General features: G+C 36.5%; 1 protein-coding gene across 1 annotated transcript in view; it reads left to right on the top strand.

The window, feature by feature from the left end:
* CCDC178 (coiled-coil domain containing 178) overlaps positions 1-19,528 on the top strand; it is a 408,692-nt gene that overhangs the window by 265,303 nt on the left and 123,861 nt on the right. Inside the window, exon 18 of the mRNA XM_066352292.1 lies at positions 6,979-7,128. Within this exon, the coding sequence (XP_066208389.1) occupies positions 6,979-7,128 (150 nt within the window). The remainder of the gene's footprint in view (positions 1-6,978; positions 7,129-19,528) is intronic.

The raw sequence follows: 19,528 nt of genomic DNA on the forward strand, positions 1-19,528 counted from the left end.
AGTAGGTGATATACTTAAAGTATATGTTTTCTCCCTGTCTGTTATATTGTTAAAGAATTGGCATGTATTGTAAGCATTTGTGTTCACAGCGCTAATTCCCATGAATCAAAAGGAATGCTTTAGAAGCAACAATGTTTACACAGAGACTTGAAACCTCCATGTTTCTTTTATCCTAAAGTCTATCCCCTGCATATTTCATGAATTAGTCTTAGTATTTATGCCTGCTTTAATAACATCAAAGCATCACTGAGTACAAAATTACCAATACAGTACCCTAAACTGGCAGAAATGTGTCAAAGGCATATGTGGGGATGGTGGAGATTTAATAGTATGATTATCAATGATGTAATAGGTAAACATATGTACAAGACCACATGCTACTGAAACATTGGTGCTTGGAATGAAATATTATAATACTATGCATTAATGGGATACAAAATATGTGGGTATATTTTATTGTTTACACTATTAGTAATATTATAAAATCAAGAGATAGCAGAATATGTAACATGGTCTATGAAAGTCTAATACATGAGTCATAGGTAACAATCTTATAGTCCTAAAGGAGCTAAGAAAACATTTCCCTCAACTGATTCACCCAACTGTACAAATATATATACTGACTTGTGTGGCAGGACACCTTTTATTCCTGCCAAATAAAATGGCTCTTCTAAGATTCAGGTCACTGACTTTTTCTTCTATGAAACCTTCTCTGACCCTGCTCCCCACCTGATAGAATCAGTTCCACCTGGTAGAATCAATTTGAGATACTTCAAAAAAATACCTTGAATAGACTTGTTTACACTTCTGCCTCCTCCTACTTTAGCCTGTAATCCCTGGTGAACAGGGGTCCCATTTTATCCTTCTTTTTACTTCCTGAGGTAGCCATAGAGCTGGATCCATAGAGTAAACTTACTAAGGATTTACTAAACAAAAGATTCAATGAACAAATAAAATGGATGAAATGCTAAATGTGAGGATGCTCTGGAGTATAATTGGTCAATAAACACCACTAACACAGCTTTTGTTTTCTGGTGGTTGTAGTTGGAAGTTAATTATTTCCCACGTGGGACTGAAGTGAGGGTGGTGAAGGCGTATAAGCACACGGATATGGCAGCAAACCCCTGGTGAGAAGCAAGAAAGCAAGGTGCTGTCTGTAGCAAACTGTTAAAAACCAAGAATCGGGATATGACAGATCTTCAGAAATGTTTGTCTGGGACATCCATACGAAATCTTATCAGGATAGGACAGTTAGAATTAAAACTGGTCAAAAAAAGAAACCTCTGTTACAATACATAATTGAAAGAAGGACCTAGCCAGCCCCTCTGCCAAGTGCCTGTGTTAAGAGTAACTGAGGGTATAGAGGACACATTACTGTAAATTTAGCCATAGACACTGGGGCTATTTTAAGTATTTGAAAATAGCTATGTATGTTTTCTACACAGACATGTGCAGTGCTAATATTTCAATTATAATCATCTGCCTAGAATGTTTAGATCAAGTTTTTTTTTTTCTTGTAATCTTCTTTGCCATTAGTCCATCTTAAAAAAAGAAAACAGTTCAAATGGATTTATTAATATATTTCCATCAGGGTGAGTGTATCTGGCTAGACCTCTTAAGGTCTCAATGAGTAGCATTATTCTGTTGCATTTAACCATCCTTGGAATGGTGCAAGCCTCAGCTGTGAAGTTCTATGCACTTGGGTACTTGGTCTCGCCAGTGAAGACTCTGGCCTAATCATATCTTGAAATATAGAATCACGTAGAACAAAAAACACAAGAGACTGGTTATATGTAACCAGCACACTCATACTGACTTACAATGAAAAGTACCATAGCTTCCAAAGAGACCACGTTCTAATTTCACTCAGCAGCCCATTTTATCTATGTCAACTATCTGTTAGCCAGATTGTAAAAAAAACACTGTTGCTTGGTAGCAAAGGCTTAGAAAAAAGTGATTCTGTTATTTGATTTGACTTTTTAGTGTCATTGGATTTTATAAAGACGGCATTGCATAGTGTTGAATAGTGCTGGCTCATATTTATGAAGGAAGTATACTAGATGGGAAAGGGATCTGGACACAGTCTGCCTAGATGTAAAGCCCAGGTCCTCCACTTAATATTGTATGTGTGCCATCTTGTACAATATCCTGGAGTTTTAGTTGCTGGAGTCACATAATACCCCCAAACTTCAGGGCTCATGATTCTATGTGTAGAAATTTAGAGAGGACATGGAAGGGTCAGCCTGTCTCTTGTCTCATATACATTCTGAACCATCCTCTGGACAACTCAGAGAGTGGGGATTGGAGTCATCTTCAGATAACTCATTCACCCAGTTGATGGTGACTGTTGTCTGAGACCTGACCTAAGGTTGTTTGCAGGAACACCTGCTTATGTAGCCTGGATTTTTCCCGACATAATGGCTAGTTCTAAGGGTGAATGTCCCCAGAGAGAGGGCCAGACAGGAGCTATAAGCTTTTTTAATAAACTAGCTTTTAAAATAAACTGGCCTGAGAAATCACTTCATTAATCATTTCCACCATATTCTATTGGCTGGAAAAGGCACAAGTCTACCTAGTTTCAAGGGAAGAAGTAGTCTATGCTTCTTGATATGGAATGACAAGGTTCTAAAAGAACATATGAAAATGAAAATATTTATGTGGCCATTTTTGGAACATATAATTTGCTTCACCTGACTTCTCTTTGCCTTATCCTTCCTTTTCCGTAAAATGAGAAAAATAATATAACTGAGACAACTGCTGTTATCCCAGTTCTTTCCATTAGCTTAGAATTTGTAAGTTACCATTTAAGTGCAGCCTTCTTTTAAGTTCTTGTGTGTGTGTGTGTATCATAAGGTGAAACATAAGTAGATGATATATGCTCTATATTTTTGTCCAAAAGAGTTTCTGATTATAATTCCCTATTCCCCACTTACCCAGTGGGAGAGGACAAGTAGAAAGGAAGAGTGAGAAAAATAATCTGAAAATGGAGGAAAAGTCCAAGATGAATTTCATGGCTTAAATAATAAGAAAGGTCAAGTGGAAAAAAAAATGGAGAACTACTATTTGGATACCTGGGGGGGGGGGGGGGATGTGCCACAATCTGCCTTCATTTTTCAGCATTTTTGGTGACAGAGGAGAAAGCCAGGTCTTTTTTTAGAGCTTGAAATGGTTTCTCAATACTTTTGAGATCATAGGCTAGCTAATTAGGTGACCCAGGAAAAATACTGTGTAGTTTCAAAGGGTTCACATACCTTGTGAAAATCAACAATGCACCCAGAGAAAGAACTCTTGCTAAGAATATAGACAAGGGGATCTATCCATAGAATAATGTCCAGTGGAAAAATGTATTGTGTGAATTCTCTTTATATAGTTAAGATCTTCATCTCTCAAGTAGTATAGTATCAAATAATATAAATGTGCTTCATTATATTAGGTGGTTCTCTTGTCAATAGGTTATTGCCTAGAAGTAGGCAAATAAGCTGTGTAGTTTTAAATTGCTAAATATGTGCATTTCCTAACTAGTATTCTGTTTTTATTCATTTATTTACTAAAAACCTGTGCACCCATGTAAGCTCTGCTTTGTGCAGTGTATCTTAAGATGAACAAAATGATGGTTTCAGTCCCTATGGAGCTTATAGTAGAAATTTTGTTCAGCCCTTTATAAACATAATTTTTATTTTCTAATAAAATATTTTATAAGAGCTGTAATATCCCTCAAACATCAAAGTTTAACAAATAATTTAAGATAAAGAAAAACCATCATCAGGCTAACAATTTTTAAAAAAATAAATTCTAGCTAACAAGGAAACTCTTTTTTTTTTTTTTGTATTTCTCTGAAGCTGGAAACGGGGAGAGACAGTCCCGCATGCGCTGGACCCGGATTCACCCAGCACGCCCACCAGGGGCGACGCTCTGCCCACCAGGGGGCGATGCTCTGCCCCTCCGGGGCATCACTCTGCCGCAACCAGAGCCACTCTAGCGCCTGGGGCAACAGCCAAGGAGCCATCCCCAGCACCCGGGCCATCTCTGCTCCAATGGAGTCTTGGCTGCGGGAGGTGAAGAGAGAGAGAGAGAGGAAGGAGGGTGGGGTGGAGAAGCAAATGGGCGCTTCTCCTATGTGCCCTGGCCGGGAATCGAATTCGGGTCCCCCGCATGCCAGGCCGATGCTCTACTGCTGAGCCAACCAGCCAGGGCCAACAAGGAAACTCTTAACATATTCAGTGTCTCTTCTTTTTATCAGCTATATTGTCCATATTTTATCATCTTGATAATCATTAATAATGAGATTTGAATACCAATATATTTGGCTTTCAGATAGTGTTATTTTTATTTAGACTTTTGGGGTGAATTAATATATATCAAAAGCAAGTAAATGCAAAAGGTTTAGAATTCTGCTAATTACACATTTGTGTAATTTTAAAATATAAACTTTTCCCACAAGACCACAAGTTTTTGAAGTTCTCATTTATATCTCAGAGCTTGTCATACAGTAATTACCAAATAAAAAGTTATGAGTAAATAACTGAATGAAAATGAATAAATGAATGAATGAAAAATATTGTAAATAAACTCAGGGTATGGTTATGTTAACCTACAGAGAATGCAATAACGTTTTTTTTTAATGTTTTTAGAAACAAAATATTTTTCATGTTCACATTTAGCCCATACCTTAACTAGAAAGGTTCTACAAATAGGATTCACCTGGGTTTAAATTTAAAAGCATGAAAGTCATCATTTTACTGTTTTTATTAGTTTCTCCTTTCTTTGCATTCTTTCATTGTATCTCCAACCCTTGTTAAATACCTTCTACTGCTTTTATTCATAAGATGGTCAGTTAGTAAGGGTAGCATTATTTATCATGGGCATATTGCCACCAATAATAATCAGTCCCTCTTTGTTTCCTTTGCATGTTCTAATAGTATTGGTTAAAATTAAAACAGAGTTGTGCAGTGGAATCACAGTTAAACATAAAAAAACCCACTTTGAGTGTCAGCAGAATACCATTATTTAAAATAAAAAAACTTAAATTTTATTGCCCATATGAAGGTCACTGACTTTCAGTAATAGACAGTAAATGGACAAATCCTTCTATATATCTATTACTGGACAATGGTAATGTAAAATATCATGACAGATATAAAAATGGTTTAAAGATTCATTGGCATAACTATACAATTCAATATCTTGGTATTTACTCTAATTATGGCATATAAAACAATAAGAACTGATGTGATGCAGAAATTAAAAGTATGTTTATTTGAAAGTAAAACTGTATATTACACAGTTGAGCAAAAGATAAAGTACTAATATATCCTCTATTAAATTTCATTAAATAGGTTAGTGCAAATCCCACCACTTTTGTAACATTCCTGTCAATTTCAATGTTTATGGTAGCCATATAAGGCTTGAAAAAATGTAATTGGGAAATAGAATATCACAGGTATTAGTTGGGTTTTGTTAAGTCAAACACATACAACACACATACACACAAAAGACATACTTCAAAATATTTTTCTCCTCCTGCCTCTAGACCACTTATCAGTTTGAAGTTAATCACTTGAGGATTAGGTTTTAATATTAGTGTTGAGATATAAAAAATATTGTAACTATCTTTTTGAAAGTATTTTCACCAAATAAAAATATTCATCGATACTTTGTCCTCCTACTGACAGATAATTCTAAGTGATTTTAGGCAAGTGTCCTAGACAGAAATTTCTAAAGTTTTAAACTATTGTGCCAGGATTAGGACAAGGACATTTAAAATGGTTCTCAGTTCATCATTTTCACTCTTTGAAGAACAGCTATGACATAGTATTAATCATTAGGGATCAATATGGATACCAGACCTTCATGAGAAATATGTTTGTTGACCTTAATAAATCTTTAAGTGTGTAAATACAGAAATGTTTTTATGGGCAATTTTCTGCTGAATTACGTTTCATCTATGCACATTCTTATACCACTGTGTATGTTTTTAACAACTTATACTAAAGGTTTGATGTAATGGCAATCACATTTTTGAATTGCTTCCCAATGGTTATTTTCATATCTAGTTATTTAATTATCATTATCATTATCAAGATTTATCTGCATTTAAGTGTTTTGAAAACTTCCACTATAATAAATAATGTTGCAATGAATGAAGCATTTTGCTTAGAATAAATTCCCATCAGAGGACTTACTAGAGTAACAAATTTGAAAACACTTAAAGCTGCTGATGAATTCCATATATTTTGATGAAGTCAGAGAAAAATTTCTGTGCTAAGAAACGTAAAAAGAAACAGCAACTAAACTGAATTCATAAATCTAACTTAAAATGATAGGTAGTCCCCAATTTGCCGGTGGCTAATGTTGCAAAAGTTATATTCTAAGTGGTTTGTATTACATTTGACATATATTTATTTAGTCATGAGAGTGTTACAGAATTCTCAACTACATACACATTTAACCTTTAATATAGCTAAAGAGTAATAGCAGAAAATAATGGCTCTCTTTGGATGCTTCTAAATGTTGAGTTTTTGTTCGTCTTTTCCTCTTTTCTTCTCTCTGTTTTGAGTGTGTTCTGTGAGTACCACTACTCTGAACCTGTAGGATAATAAGCTCTCAAATGTCTTTGACCAATTTGAGCAATGGGGCTTGGTGAAAAGAAAAGGAGTGGGAAAATGGAAGAAGGCTGCTGGGATGCTGAGTGAAGCCTTCTAGACGGGGTACTTCCTAAAGCAGTATAGAAGTCTAGAAAAGAGGAAAACAGAAATTAGATGCTGACGAATGACTGCTTAAGAGAGATACTTGCATCAAGAAAGAAAAATATAAGCTCCTAGGAGCATCTTGTTGTCAGGGGAAGCATCTTTTTGGTTTTATTATTTTTCTGCATTGCATAATATAATACTTTTAGATAATTAAGATCATATAAAAATTCAAAAATAATTTTAAATTATTTTAATTAAATATACCTATATATATATATTTATCTTTTAGAAAATACAAGATGATTCACTAGAAGAAAATCTACGTTTAGCTCAAGAGTATCAGAAATTACAGGTGATTTTCTTAACGAAAAAGGACAATTATTTCAGTCTCTATGATGGAGATTTATTACTTGCTGCTTCAGTTAGAGATAAGAAGCAGGTAAGTTTTTCATTCTTTTAAAAAATAATGATTTATTGGACATGTAATATACAAAGTAGTACATGGTCACTCATAAGATTTTCAACCAATGGTGATCCCTGATATGCCACCAAATGGAATGTTTTATTTTTGTAGAGTTTCGTTGCATTTTTTTTTCTTTACAGGTACAGAGAGAGAGAGTCAGAGAGAGGGATAGATAGGGACAGAGAGAGAGATGAGAAGCATCAATCATCAGTTTCTTGTTGCGAAACCTTAATTGTTCATTGATTTCTTTCTCATATGTGCCTTGACCGCGGGCCTTCAGCAGACCAAGTAACCCCTTGCTTGAGCCAGCGACCTTGGGTCCAAGCTGGTGAGCTTTTCTTATTTTGCTCAAGCCAGATGAGCTCGTGCTCAAACTGGCAACCTCAGGGTCTCGAACCTGGGTCCTCGGCATCCCAGTCCAACACTATCCACTGCACCACCGCCTGGTCAGGCTCATTGCATTTTTTTTTTTTCATTTTTCTGAAGCTGGAAACAGGGAGAGACAGTCAGACAGACTCCCGCATGTGCCCGACCGGGATCCACCCAGCACGCCCACCAGGGGCGACGCTCTGCCCACCAGGGGTGACGCTCTGCCCACCAGGGGGCGATGCTCTGCCCATCCTGGGCGTCGCCATGTTGTGACCAGAGCCACTCTAGCACCTGAGGCAGAGGCCACTGAGCCATCCCCAGCGCCCGGGCCATCCTTGCTCCAATGGAGCCTTGGCTGCGGGAGGGGAAGAGAGAGACAGAGAGGAAAGCGTGGCGGAGGGGTGGAGAAGCAAATGGGCGCTTCTCCTGTGTGCCCTGGCCGGGAATCGAACCCGGGTCCTCCGCACACTAGGCCGACGCTCTACCGCTGAGCCAACCGGCCAGGGCTCGTTGCATTTTTTATCAACCCTTTGAAGTTAATTTTGAAAGGATACTCGGGAAATAAAAAACTTAGTTTCTAATCTACCATTTTATACTAATTTGCTTTTAATTATTATGACCTGAAATACCAATATTTTTTAGTTCATACATTTACATATTTTATCATATACTTCAAATTTTAATTCTGTCTGTAGGTAATTTCGCATGAGATAGCTCTAAATCTTTCTCATGATGTACAGGCTTCAAATTTGGTTTCTGTTTTCCTTTAAATATGGGGTTTACTTAGAAACTTGGAGAAATATTTGACCCTCTCTAGTTCCTTAAAATCACTGGGAATTCTAATATATTTTGTAAAATCTTCTACAATAATGAAGTAAAATATACAATATACTACAATAAAAAGAAAAGAGAAAGTTTTATTACTGGAGTGTTAAGATGTACCCACTTTCTCTATATTCTTCTCCAGACTCTTATGGACAAGAAAACGCATTTTTCTTTGACTGTTTCTTCCCAGAATTTAAATTTCAAAAAAAAAATAGGTTTAATTATCTTTTAACAATTTATATAGCCATAAGAACCAGTAGACTGCTAATGGATCCTTTGTTTTGTTCATCACATTGATTACTATACTATAAATTAGTGATTCAAAATTGTACTACAATATTTATCTCTCCTTATTATAGAATATTGGAAAGACAGGAGGCCAGGATTTGAATATAAGCTCTACTGATAACTAGCTCAGTGATCTTGGCAAATAATTTACCTTTCCCGACTCCAGTTTTCTCATCTGTAAAATAAGATTTACCTCAGAGAAAAATTGATAAGGAATAAAAATGATATATCCAAGCTTTAGGCCACTACAAACAAACAAGCAAGCAAACAAACAAATATAAATAAAGGGTTAAAATGCAATTGTAAGTAACTGTTAAATTCATCTGGTGTGCTGCTTAGAACCCCCCTGTGCTTCTTACCTGTCTACTCTTAATGCAAGTTAATGCTTCCGAATATTTTGGGAAAGAGAACATGTATTTTTTCTCTTAGAAATTTGTATTAAAGCAGTAACAAGATGAAGGTAGTGAGTTAATGTGTTTGGGAAAGAACAGAGAATACTATTCTCTATACCAAAATCTTAGTGTCCTCAAATCATTGTGCAGCATTTAGAGATAGGATGTACCCAGGGAGCATTTGTCTAATCCAGGGGTCCCCAAACTTTTTACACAGGGGGCCAGTTCACTGCCCCTCAGAACGTTGGAGGACAAGACTATAAAAAAAACTATGAACAAATCCCTATGCACACTGCACATATCTTATTTTAAAGTAAAAAAAAAAACAAAACGGGAACAAATACAATATTTAAAATAAAGAACAAGTAAATTTAAATCAACAAACTGACCAGTATTTCAATGGAAACTATGGGCCTGCTTTTGGCTAATGAGATGGTCAATGTGCTCCTCTCACTGACCACCAATGAAAGAGGTGCCCCTTCCGGAAGTGTGGTGGGGCCCGGATAAATGGCCTCAGGGGGCTACATGTGGCCCGCGGGATGTAGTTTGGGGACCCCTGGTCTAATCACTTCATGCACTTGACATTGTTATTGAAGTTAAAATATTCTTCTATTTGTTGCTGAGAATCGAGGAGGAGGAAATCAGTGGCTATACTCATACCAGGAGGAAAAGAAAAAAAAAATTATGTATACTTGTTATCAGTTTGTATAGAATCCTTTGGTGGCAAATAAATATATTAGGTACCGTACAATAGTGAAAAATTGATGCCTTTAGGAGAGATTTCTAACAGAGTGTTTGCATAGTAAGAACAAAATTATCTTGATGTCATTTTTGGTGTAAAGCAAATCTTGATTCAAGATCCAAGGAGTGAGTCCCTGGGATTTACAGAGCGTGGGGTGCGCCTGGAGATTGGGTTTGTGTTTGTGATGATCCCTCAGACAAGTCACTTTTAACACACCTGTTTCAGGGAAACTTTCAGAGATTTATTTGTACTTCCAATCATTTTTCATTTCCATCCCTCAGCAGTGGAGGTCATTAAGTGCAGGCTGCCCTTGTCAGTGTCATGTAGGATCAATTTGCAGCAATGGACAGAGAGGCCTTATTGATGCTGTTAAATCTGTCAGTGAGAAATCGTATGTCATTAGCGTCTAATGCACTGCTTACAGGATGGAGTGTGGCGATCAAAACAGCAAAAAACCTTTTTTTAGTCCCTTTTCTTGAAATTGAAGTATTTCCCACATATATATATATATATATGTTTTAATCTTTTGGTCAGCTTAGTCTTAGGTGATTTTTCAACCCTGATTCAGATAAAATGGATCTCACTTCTAGGAATCTTTGTCTATCTTTTTCCTATTTTAGAATAATTTCAATGCTTTTAATAAGCATTCTTTTTGGCGTGGTAAATAATTATATTTTAAGTACTATGCTTCTTAGGGAGTATTATTCTCTCTACACAAATTAGACATTTTTTATATTTCTTTGTGATTTTACATCAAGAGTACCAAAGGAGATGTAGTAGAAGAGTAAAACAATTTAAATATGAAAAATTAGAATATTCCCTTCCTTAACATAATTTTCTATACAGATGCCTCAAACGTTAGAATGTTATAGTGTTCCTGTCAGTAATAAAATTATGTCTGTTTCTTTGGCATGTGTTTCTTGATACTTTCCTGTGCTTTTAACATTTGCCGTGATGAGTGTCTCCCCATTTACAAATCAGAAACAAACAAAAGTGATTATGCAAAATTCTTGCCATGTTCATGGGTAATGATGAAGTAGAACTCAGTCTAAAACTTGTCAGTTCTCAAAATTTTAAACACCACTAAAGAGGAATGAAGAAAAATAGCTAAAAAAAAGTTGCAATTCTGCATGAAAATAGACATTTTCAACAAAAGCTTTTTAATAGATATTTTGTACTTTTTAAAAAATACATGAATGTATTGATAAAATCACCATGTGTTTGTTAAAATTGCTATTTCAAGTTCTTCAGGCTTGCAAAGACAGGTAAGCTAAGCAAGTTGATCTCTTCTATTGGCTGAAAACAAGATCTCTTACAAAACTGGGTAAAATATATTCTTAATTCTTTTGTAAACCACTTGTAAAGCTTACCTTAGCCTACTCCAATTCTCAGAGCTTTCAAACTAAGAGAATACAAATTATTACAGAATCAGTCATTGTTTAACAATCACTTATGTAGACCAGGTCTCTGTGCCATGCAATTAGCAAACATTATCTTTGTAATACCCTTCGGTAACCCTGGAAAATGTTCTAGCAGTACTAGTGTTAGTAGTAATATTGTCATCTCTAACATAAGACATGCAGCTGAGATTGAGTGTGTCCTAAGGTCTCCCAAGCAGAGAAAGATTGAGCTGGGAAGTATTTTATTATATTGCTTGTTATCTTGAATATATTAAAATTAGGCTTGGAGTGGTGATTTTTGTGTTGCTTCCTCCAGTATAAATAGAAATTTATTACTTTGCTAGGAATACTATATTTTTTAAAACAGTTTTTTCTTACAACAGCTACTTAATGACTGTCAGTATATCTGCCTCGCTTTCTTAGGGCATAGGTATGTGTGCATATGCACACACATGTTCGTGCACGAGCACACACGCACATTGGTTCTAAAGCAGTTACCACATTTCATGTACTGATAAACTTTCATTAAATTCCTACTGTTCCTATTCTCTTAAGAACTGTCACGAACCTCAGAAGAGCTTTTGTAATCCCTAAGACAGAAGTAGAAAGCTGGTCATCTATTATTTTACCTCAGTGAATCTCCCTTCTGTTGTCTGAACTCTAAATATTTCTTTCTAGCAAATACCTTAAAAACCTTAGAACCAGTTTTGAGTGACTTGTAGACTTATGTATTGATTATACAATTTTGAAATGAGCTTCTATTGTAGTTACATAGCAATAACACAGCGACACCTTAAAAGTTATATGTAGAATGTGATGAAATCCCTGGTATATCAAAGACATTCAAAGTAAAATTTTCATATATATATAAATTATATATGTGTATATAAATAAATATATGTAATATTTATGAATAGACATATGTAAGTTTACACACACACACACACACACACACACACACACACACACACACACACATATATATATATAAAATCTATGATTCTCCAACGAGGGTTCTTTTGTTCCCCAGGGGCCATGTGGCTATCTGGCAATGCCTGGAGATATTTTTGCTTATCACACCTGGGTGGAGTTGGGGTTGGAGGCTGGGTATGGTGTTCCTGGTATCTAATGGGTAGAGACCAGGATGATGCTACAAATTCTATATACAATGCACAGGATAGCCCACTCACAAAACACCCACACTAAGAAATTTTCCAACCCAAAATTGTGAATAGAGCTATGGTTACTAAACTGTCATACATAGAGAATAAGAGATTTAGACATATAGATACAGATACATATATAGTTTATATAATATATACACACATATATACAGCACCATGATTACCATATCTCCTTTTTAAATACTTAAACTGCATTTGCATATTAAATATTCTGAGAAATCCCATTTAAAGAAACCTGTTAACATTATTAACATCAATTTTGTGAGGTTATCTAATTCATTAACCACTAGTTCAGAAGTTATATTTCCTCTGTTTTCTTGAAATAGACCTGAATAAATTAACATTACCTCAAAAATAATGAACATTTTATCAATACAATCTGACTCTTTAAGTGTGTGTTAATAAGTGACTGAAAAATATTGTGGGCAGAAAGGCATTAAAAATGTTTTTCTTTTGTCAGCTGGGGAGTAATCCTCACCACCTTCCTATCAAAGTAATCCTGAATATGACAGATATCCTTTTTTAAACCTTTTACCATTGCATCATAATTAAACCACTGACAAAGGTACATACAGCCAACACATTATGTGAGAAAAGGAAAGATAATAATGCAATGAATATTATCATTTTAGAATTTTGTGAAGTTGTGTCTGATATAAAATCACTTTCAAATTATTTCCTTTGGTATCAGTAATCAGAATTGTGTGGTCTTTCAATGGAAAATTCTCATTTTAAAGAAAGATATATTCAAGGTACTCATAGGTTGTTGAGAAAAGTATATAAAACAAAGCTGCAATCTGCATGATGTACAGAGAAAAAGAGCAAAAATGTTATCTGTAAAAGCAGAAAAGAATTTGGCTTGTTTGACTTTTTGTATGAAGCATGCTACAGCAATCTTTTGATTCTAATATGAAACTATAGTAAGGATCATTGCACTAATGCATGAGGATTTGTGATAATGTTGCAGAAATTTTACTGTCAAAACTGAACTGCAGTGTAATGACTTTTGTTATCATGGTTTCTAATAACTATTCAGCATGAATTGACCCTACATATGTTTTGCTGCAATAATGTGTCAGTAACTCAAAAAGCTAAAAAGGAAATAAAAAAAATAGTCAACACAATACTATGTATGACTTCATGACAACCTCTCTTCATTCTTACTATTAATATCCTTAAAATAATTGTAGCAAAGACATTATGGAAACTGTAAGATCACATGAAAACAAATGCTTAGGCACACTGTGACAGTTCTGGCCAAGGACACCTACAAAGTACTAGTCACTGATTGGTCCCTAACCACTTCCAAGTTTGTTACTCTCTGCTGTTGGGAGCCTTTGATATGATTCCCTTCTTCCCTGTAAAATGTGTTAGTTTCTTCTCTCTTTTATGAGACAACTCTTTCATTTTCCATTTCTTCTTTCCTTCCTTCCTTCCTTCCTTCCTTCCTTCCTTCCTTCCTTCCTTCCTTCCTCCCTCCCTCCCTCCCTCCCTCCCTCCCTACCTCCCTCTCTCCCTCCCTTCCTTCCTTCCTTCCTTCCTTCCTTCCTTCCTTCCTTCCTTCCTTCCTTCCTTCCTTCCTATTTTTGCCTCTCACTTTTTCATTGCAGCAAAAATTTACTTTAGTATCTCTGAAGTAAATAAGAGAAAATAAAATAAAAAAGAAAAAAAGAAAAGAAAATAGTTACTATTACATACCTTTCATATGGGAATCACCATGCTATGCATTTACCACATGTGTAAAACATTGAGCTCTGAACTGATCTTATCATAGTCAGTTACAGATAACATTAGCATTATTTTGTTTTATTATTTAATTTATAAAACTCTATTTAACAACTGGGAATAACCCATTGTTTCCTCAGGAAACTAAGGTCTACTGCAGACTGGGTGAGTTAAACTACAGAAATGTGTTTTCTCCTCACAGTTCTAGAGACTAGAAGTCCAAGATCAAGGTGTTGGCAGGGTTGGTCCCTGGGGTCTGTGGGGAAAGGATCTGTTCCAGGCCTCTCTACTTGACTTATAGGTGATTGTTTTCTCCCTGTGTCTTTACATCATCTTCTCTCTTTATGCTTCTGTCCAAATTTGTCTTCTGACAAAAGGCACTGGTTAAATTGGATTAGAGCCTATCCTAATGACTTCATTTTAACTTAATTATCTCTGTGACGATTCTGTTTCCAACAATCACATTCTGAAGTCCTGGGGACTTCAACATATAAATTTGGGGGAAAGGGATACAATAAAACTCCTCACAGGTGCTTTGTTGTAACATAAGGTCACACTACTTTTAAATGGGAACCAGTGCTGGGATTCAAACCCAGGCCCCTTGGACAAGTCCACTCAAGCCTGTGGACTTTCTGCTACTCTGCAGATTTTCTTCTACTCTTTTATTCTACCCTGCCCAACTTATTATCCACATATATGGTGCATTATTTTTTCTCTTTAAATGCAAAACTATTTCAATTATAAGTACTTTGTAACACTTGTAAAACTGGGCATGAGTATTGGTAAGCTGTGGCTAGTAATGAAATGCCTTCTGAGGAGTGATTTTGTGGTTTTACACAGGAAGTGGCAGGTCATTTGTGTTTCCAATCAGTGGTTAGAGATCCAAGCAGAAAGGCCTTTTCCCACTAAGGGTCCTTTATAATTCCCCTCCCATTGCCTGGCATTACAAAACATTTATTTGCCAAAGCATATGATCCTAATCCCATAGCGATTGCCACAGAAATTAGGACAAAGACACAGGGGTATGCATACTATATAGAAGAGGAAGAAAGAGAGCAGCAGCTCTAAGCAGCAGGCAGCATTTGGCAACGACTATAGAGGGAAGCAAAGCTTTTTGTCAAAATTTAATGACAGAACATCAAGCCTGAGATTCTGGAAAACATGGCACCATTGCTAGCATTAGACATACACACACTCCAAAATGCCAGGGAATAATACAAGAATAGTATAATAATTAATGCTGAAAAAATAGGTGCTGACAAGTATATTGCACAAATAGAATTTCTCCCAAACACAACATAGATTTGTGTTTACAAAAGGGAAGAAAATAAGAAAGATACTGAGTGCTGACAAATAGAAACTCCCATTCCTAAAATGGCAATGGAATGTGACATTAAACAAGGGGAGGGGTTATGGTAAGCCCACCTTCCCAAATAACCTCCTACAGTGGAGGCATGCTGGCTGGGGTGAGAACTGCCATAGTGAATCCCGTCAGGCCTGAAGACTCAGCTTCTTAAAAGCAATGCTTGGGTGGGATCTTTCTTACCTGGAGATGTGAGGATGGCGGTGTCCCTCACGGGCATCTGTGGACAGTCCATCTGAGGCCATTGTCACAGCGGGGCACCAAGCCCAGCCCAACAGGGGTCACCAAGCCCAGCCCAACAGGCCTGTGTGAGAGAAAGACTGGGATGCCCCCAAATAATGAGCCAGCTACTTTGGGGCTTCTCTCTAGTGATGTCTCACCAAGTTTTAAATTTCAGTATAAAGAAATAATTCCAGAAAAAAATATAGAAGAAAAACAGTGCCTAAATGGGAAAATATCACACTAATTGCAGACTTAATACTCTCAATATTTTATGACAAAAAACAGTTAGAAAAATATCTACATAAGTGTAAAGAACAAATTAAGGCACTCTAGCGTGCTGAATCCAGGTTAATTATTGTTTATGTCATGGAAACAAAAAGATATTTTGAATGAGCCAACGAATAAAATACAGCCAGTTCTAAAAATCCAGATGGCCAGTAAACATAAGAAAATGTTTCCACCTCTCTAAAATGATATACATACAAGTTAAAATTATGTACAAGTTTTTTAACTCTGCTTTTAAGAGATTATTTATTAAGATTGATTATACATGGTGATTGTATGGGACTGTGTGGGAAAACAAGTATTCATAAGCGATGAGTACTCCCATTTGTCCATAATGAAATTTACTAACCTACCAGCATCCACTCCATAGTTACTGTCTTTCCTCCTATTAACACTCAAGAACTTCAGCTCCAAATATAGATAAGGCCTTTCACTTGTGGTCTGCACTCCATTCACCTTCTCAGAGTCATCTTTCATACAACTTTACCATTTTTCTGTATCCTCAGATTTTCCCTCTACATTGGATTATTTCCATCATTATACATGCATGCTATATTATTTAACATCTCAAAACCTGTCCTTTAATTCCATGGTCCCTAGAGCCCTTTATTTTTTGTTTAAAATGTTGAAATGAGTTATCTAGCTGCATTTGCAACCTTTACCTCATCACGTCTTTCTCCTCCCCTTTGAAGTACTATTTATCAATGACTTCCATGCTGTCAGACCCAGTAGTATATGTCCAGCCTCATCTTGCTCGATAGCTCATCCATATTTGATCACTGTTAACCACTATTATTCTTGAAAAATCTTTGCCCTGGCCAAGACACCATAGTCTATTTTTCTCCCGCCTTACTAGACACCTATGTCCCCTGCATTAACAACTCTTATTTGGCTCAAATTTCAGATTTGGGGGCAATCTGTCCAGTGCTCAGTGTAGGATTTTTTCATTTTTTTACCCATGTCCTCCCTTTAGGAGGAGTCCTAGATATGGATAAATTGTACAAGCATAGGTTTGAGCAGAAGAAACCAGAAAAAGTGAGCACATACTGTATGATACATGTGTGTGCATATATATATTGTGTCTGGGTGCTTGTGTATGTACTTAACCTGTGCTGTTAGAAGTCAGGAGTGCAGTTGTCTTTGATGGGAAGTTGTGGCTGGAAAAGGACATAAAGGGGGTTTAGGAAATGCTGAACATGTTTTCTTTCCTGACCTGGCAGAAGTGTTTAGTTTGTGAATAATTCATTGATGTGCATGCTTTAATATATGTATGTCATAATTAAAACTTTAAATCATCCAGGGACTTATCATCATGTTCACAATCCCCATTTCCTGCCCTGGCCTTGCAGACTATGTAATCCACTCACTGGCCCCCTCATAGCACTCTCTCCTTCCCCTCACTCTGCTCTAACAAGGGCTATTATTTGATCCTGAACCACAAGACTTATTCTCAGGATAAGACCCTTGAAATTTTCGATCCTTCTAGATGTACACCTACCCTCAAATTTCCTAAACCTGGCTTCATCTTACCATCTAATTACCACATTAAAAGCCCCTTCCTCAGGGCAGCCTTCCCAGAGGTACTAACGTTGTCCCTCAGCCACCCACTCTTATGTCATTTTATTTTATTTTCTTCATAGCACTTAACATCTGATATTTTATTTTATGATCATTTGTTCATGGTCTATTTCTGCCAACTGAAAGTAAGCTTAATAAGAGTGAGGAACTTATTATCTTATTCACAACCATAACTCTAGCACCTAGAAAAGCGCCTGGCAAATATTTTTTCAATTACTGAACAATCGTTCCCAGTGGGGTGTCTAACAAAATGTTTGTGCATACCCACTGACAGCATTTCTGGTTCTGGGAATTTGTAAGGAGATAATCTGAAAAGTCTGCAAGGATATACATACGATGGTGTTGATTGTAGTCCTGCTTATAATAAAGAAAAACCTTTAGCAGATTTAACATATAGTAACATGAGTTTTCTATATATAATTGGCTTGGTATACAATGGAGTATTATGTAGTCTTTAAAAGGAATGCTATAACTAGCTATGGCACATATTTAATTGAACAATCAATCTATAATTCAACATGTACTGTATGATTCCTAATATCTATTCCTATATGTATTAGATTTTATTACATTTATTTCTAGAAACCTGCATTCCAGAATTGGACCTGTGCATTATTTTCCCTCTCTTCTTCATTCCTTTATTTTATTTTTGTGATGAACATTTATTATTTCATGATATAAAAATGTAACACCGTTTTTAGGTTACAGAATAAAAGGTAAAAATTAATAAAGGCCTTGAAACAAGAAGTGGCCATTCCGAAGTAAATATCATGGGATAGTGAAGAATGTAGGACACCCAGAAGAAAAATCTAGAAAAATTCATATTAGATAAAATTTCAAATGTCACCAGATCCCGCTGTCAATTCTTTTTACTGTACTTCATTTGTTTTGCTTACTTCAAATAGATATAGTTGTTATTACTGAATGTGGGTTCAGCTATTTTCATGAGAGTTTGTAATCTTCCCTTTACAGGATGTATTCTAACTTTATATGAGAGTAAGGTGAACCCTACATAAAAATCTGAGTTAATGTTTAGAGAAAGAACAAAAAAAAAGCCTATAGCATCCTTAAATATATATATGTTTATAAATTTAGAATTATTTTATTTTTTATGCACACACTAAAGAAATAAACATCTCAGGCCCTGGCTGGTTGGCTCAGCGGTAGAGCGTCGGCCTGGCGTGTGGGGGACCCGGGTTCGATTCCCTACCAGGGCACACAGGAGAAGTGCCCATTTGCTTCTCCACCCCCCCTCCTTCCTCTCTCTCTCTTCCCCTCCCGCAGCCAAGGCTCCACTGGAGCAAAGATGGCCCAGGCGCTGGGGATGGCTCCTTGGCCTCTGCCCCAGGCGCTAGAGTGGCTCTGGTCGCGGCAGAGCGATACCCCGGAGGGGCAGAGCATCGCCCCCTGGTGGGCAGAGCTTCGCCCCTAGAGGGCGTGCCAGGTGGATCCCGGTCGGGCACATGCGGGAGTCTGTCTGACTGTCTCTCCCCGTTTCCAGCTTCAGAAAAATACAAAAATAAATAAATAAATAAAAATAAAAGAAATAAAAATCTCTATCTTCTTTCAATTAGGGACACCTGAAGTAAGTACAAATTCAAATACGATTTCTGTTTCTGATAAAACCTTGGGAAAGTCACCACCCCAGCCTGTTTCCTCCAATTCTCTTTCCTCTTCCACTATATAAGGTACTGTGAAGGTTATGCGGCTAGATGTGTGTGATAGCCCAGCATAGGGGCATTGGCACAGTGCCTCTCCCTAAATATTCGCAGACCATGGGCTAAATAACGCTCTTCGTCTTGTGATTTCCTTTTGGGCATCACTTTCAATTTCTTTTTTTGCCTGAAACACTTTTAAGGGGCATGTTCTAATATTTTCTCTAAATTATTTGTTTGCCTGTTTTTTAACCGTATTTTTAAAATGTAGCTTGAATCCTCTGATTACCAAAATAATTCATACATAAACCAGAACATTTGAAAAACACTAAAAAAATGAGCAAACAT

Source organism: Saccopteryx leptura, chromosome 11 (assembly GCF_036850995.1).
Source record: "Saccopteryx leptura isolate mSacLep1 chromosome 11, mSacLep1_pri_phased_curated, whole genome shotgun sequence".
NCBI lineage: Eukaryota > Metazoa > Chordata > Mammalia > Chiroptera > Emballonuridae > Saccopteryx > Saccopteryx leptura.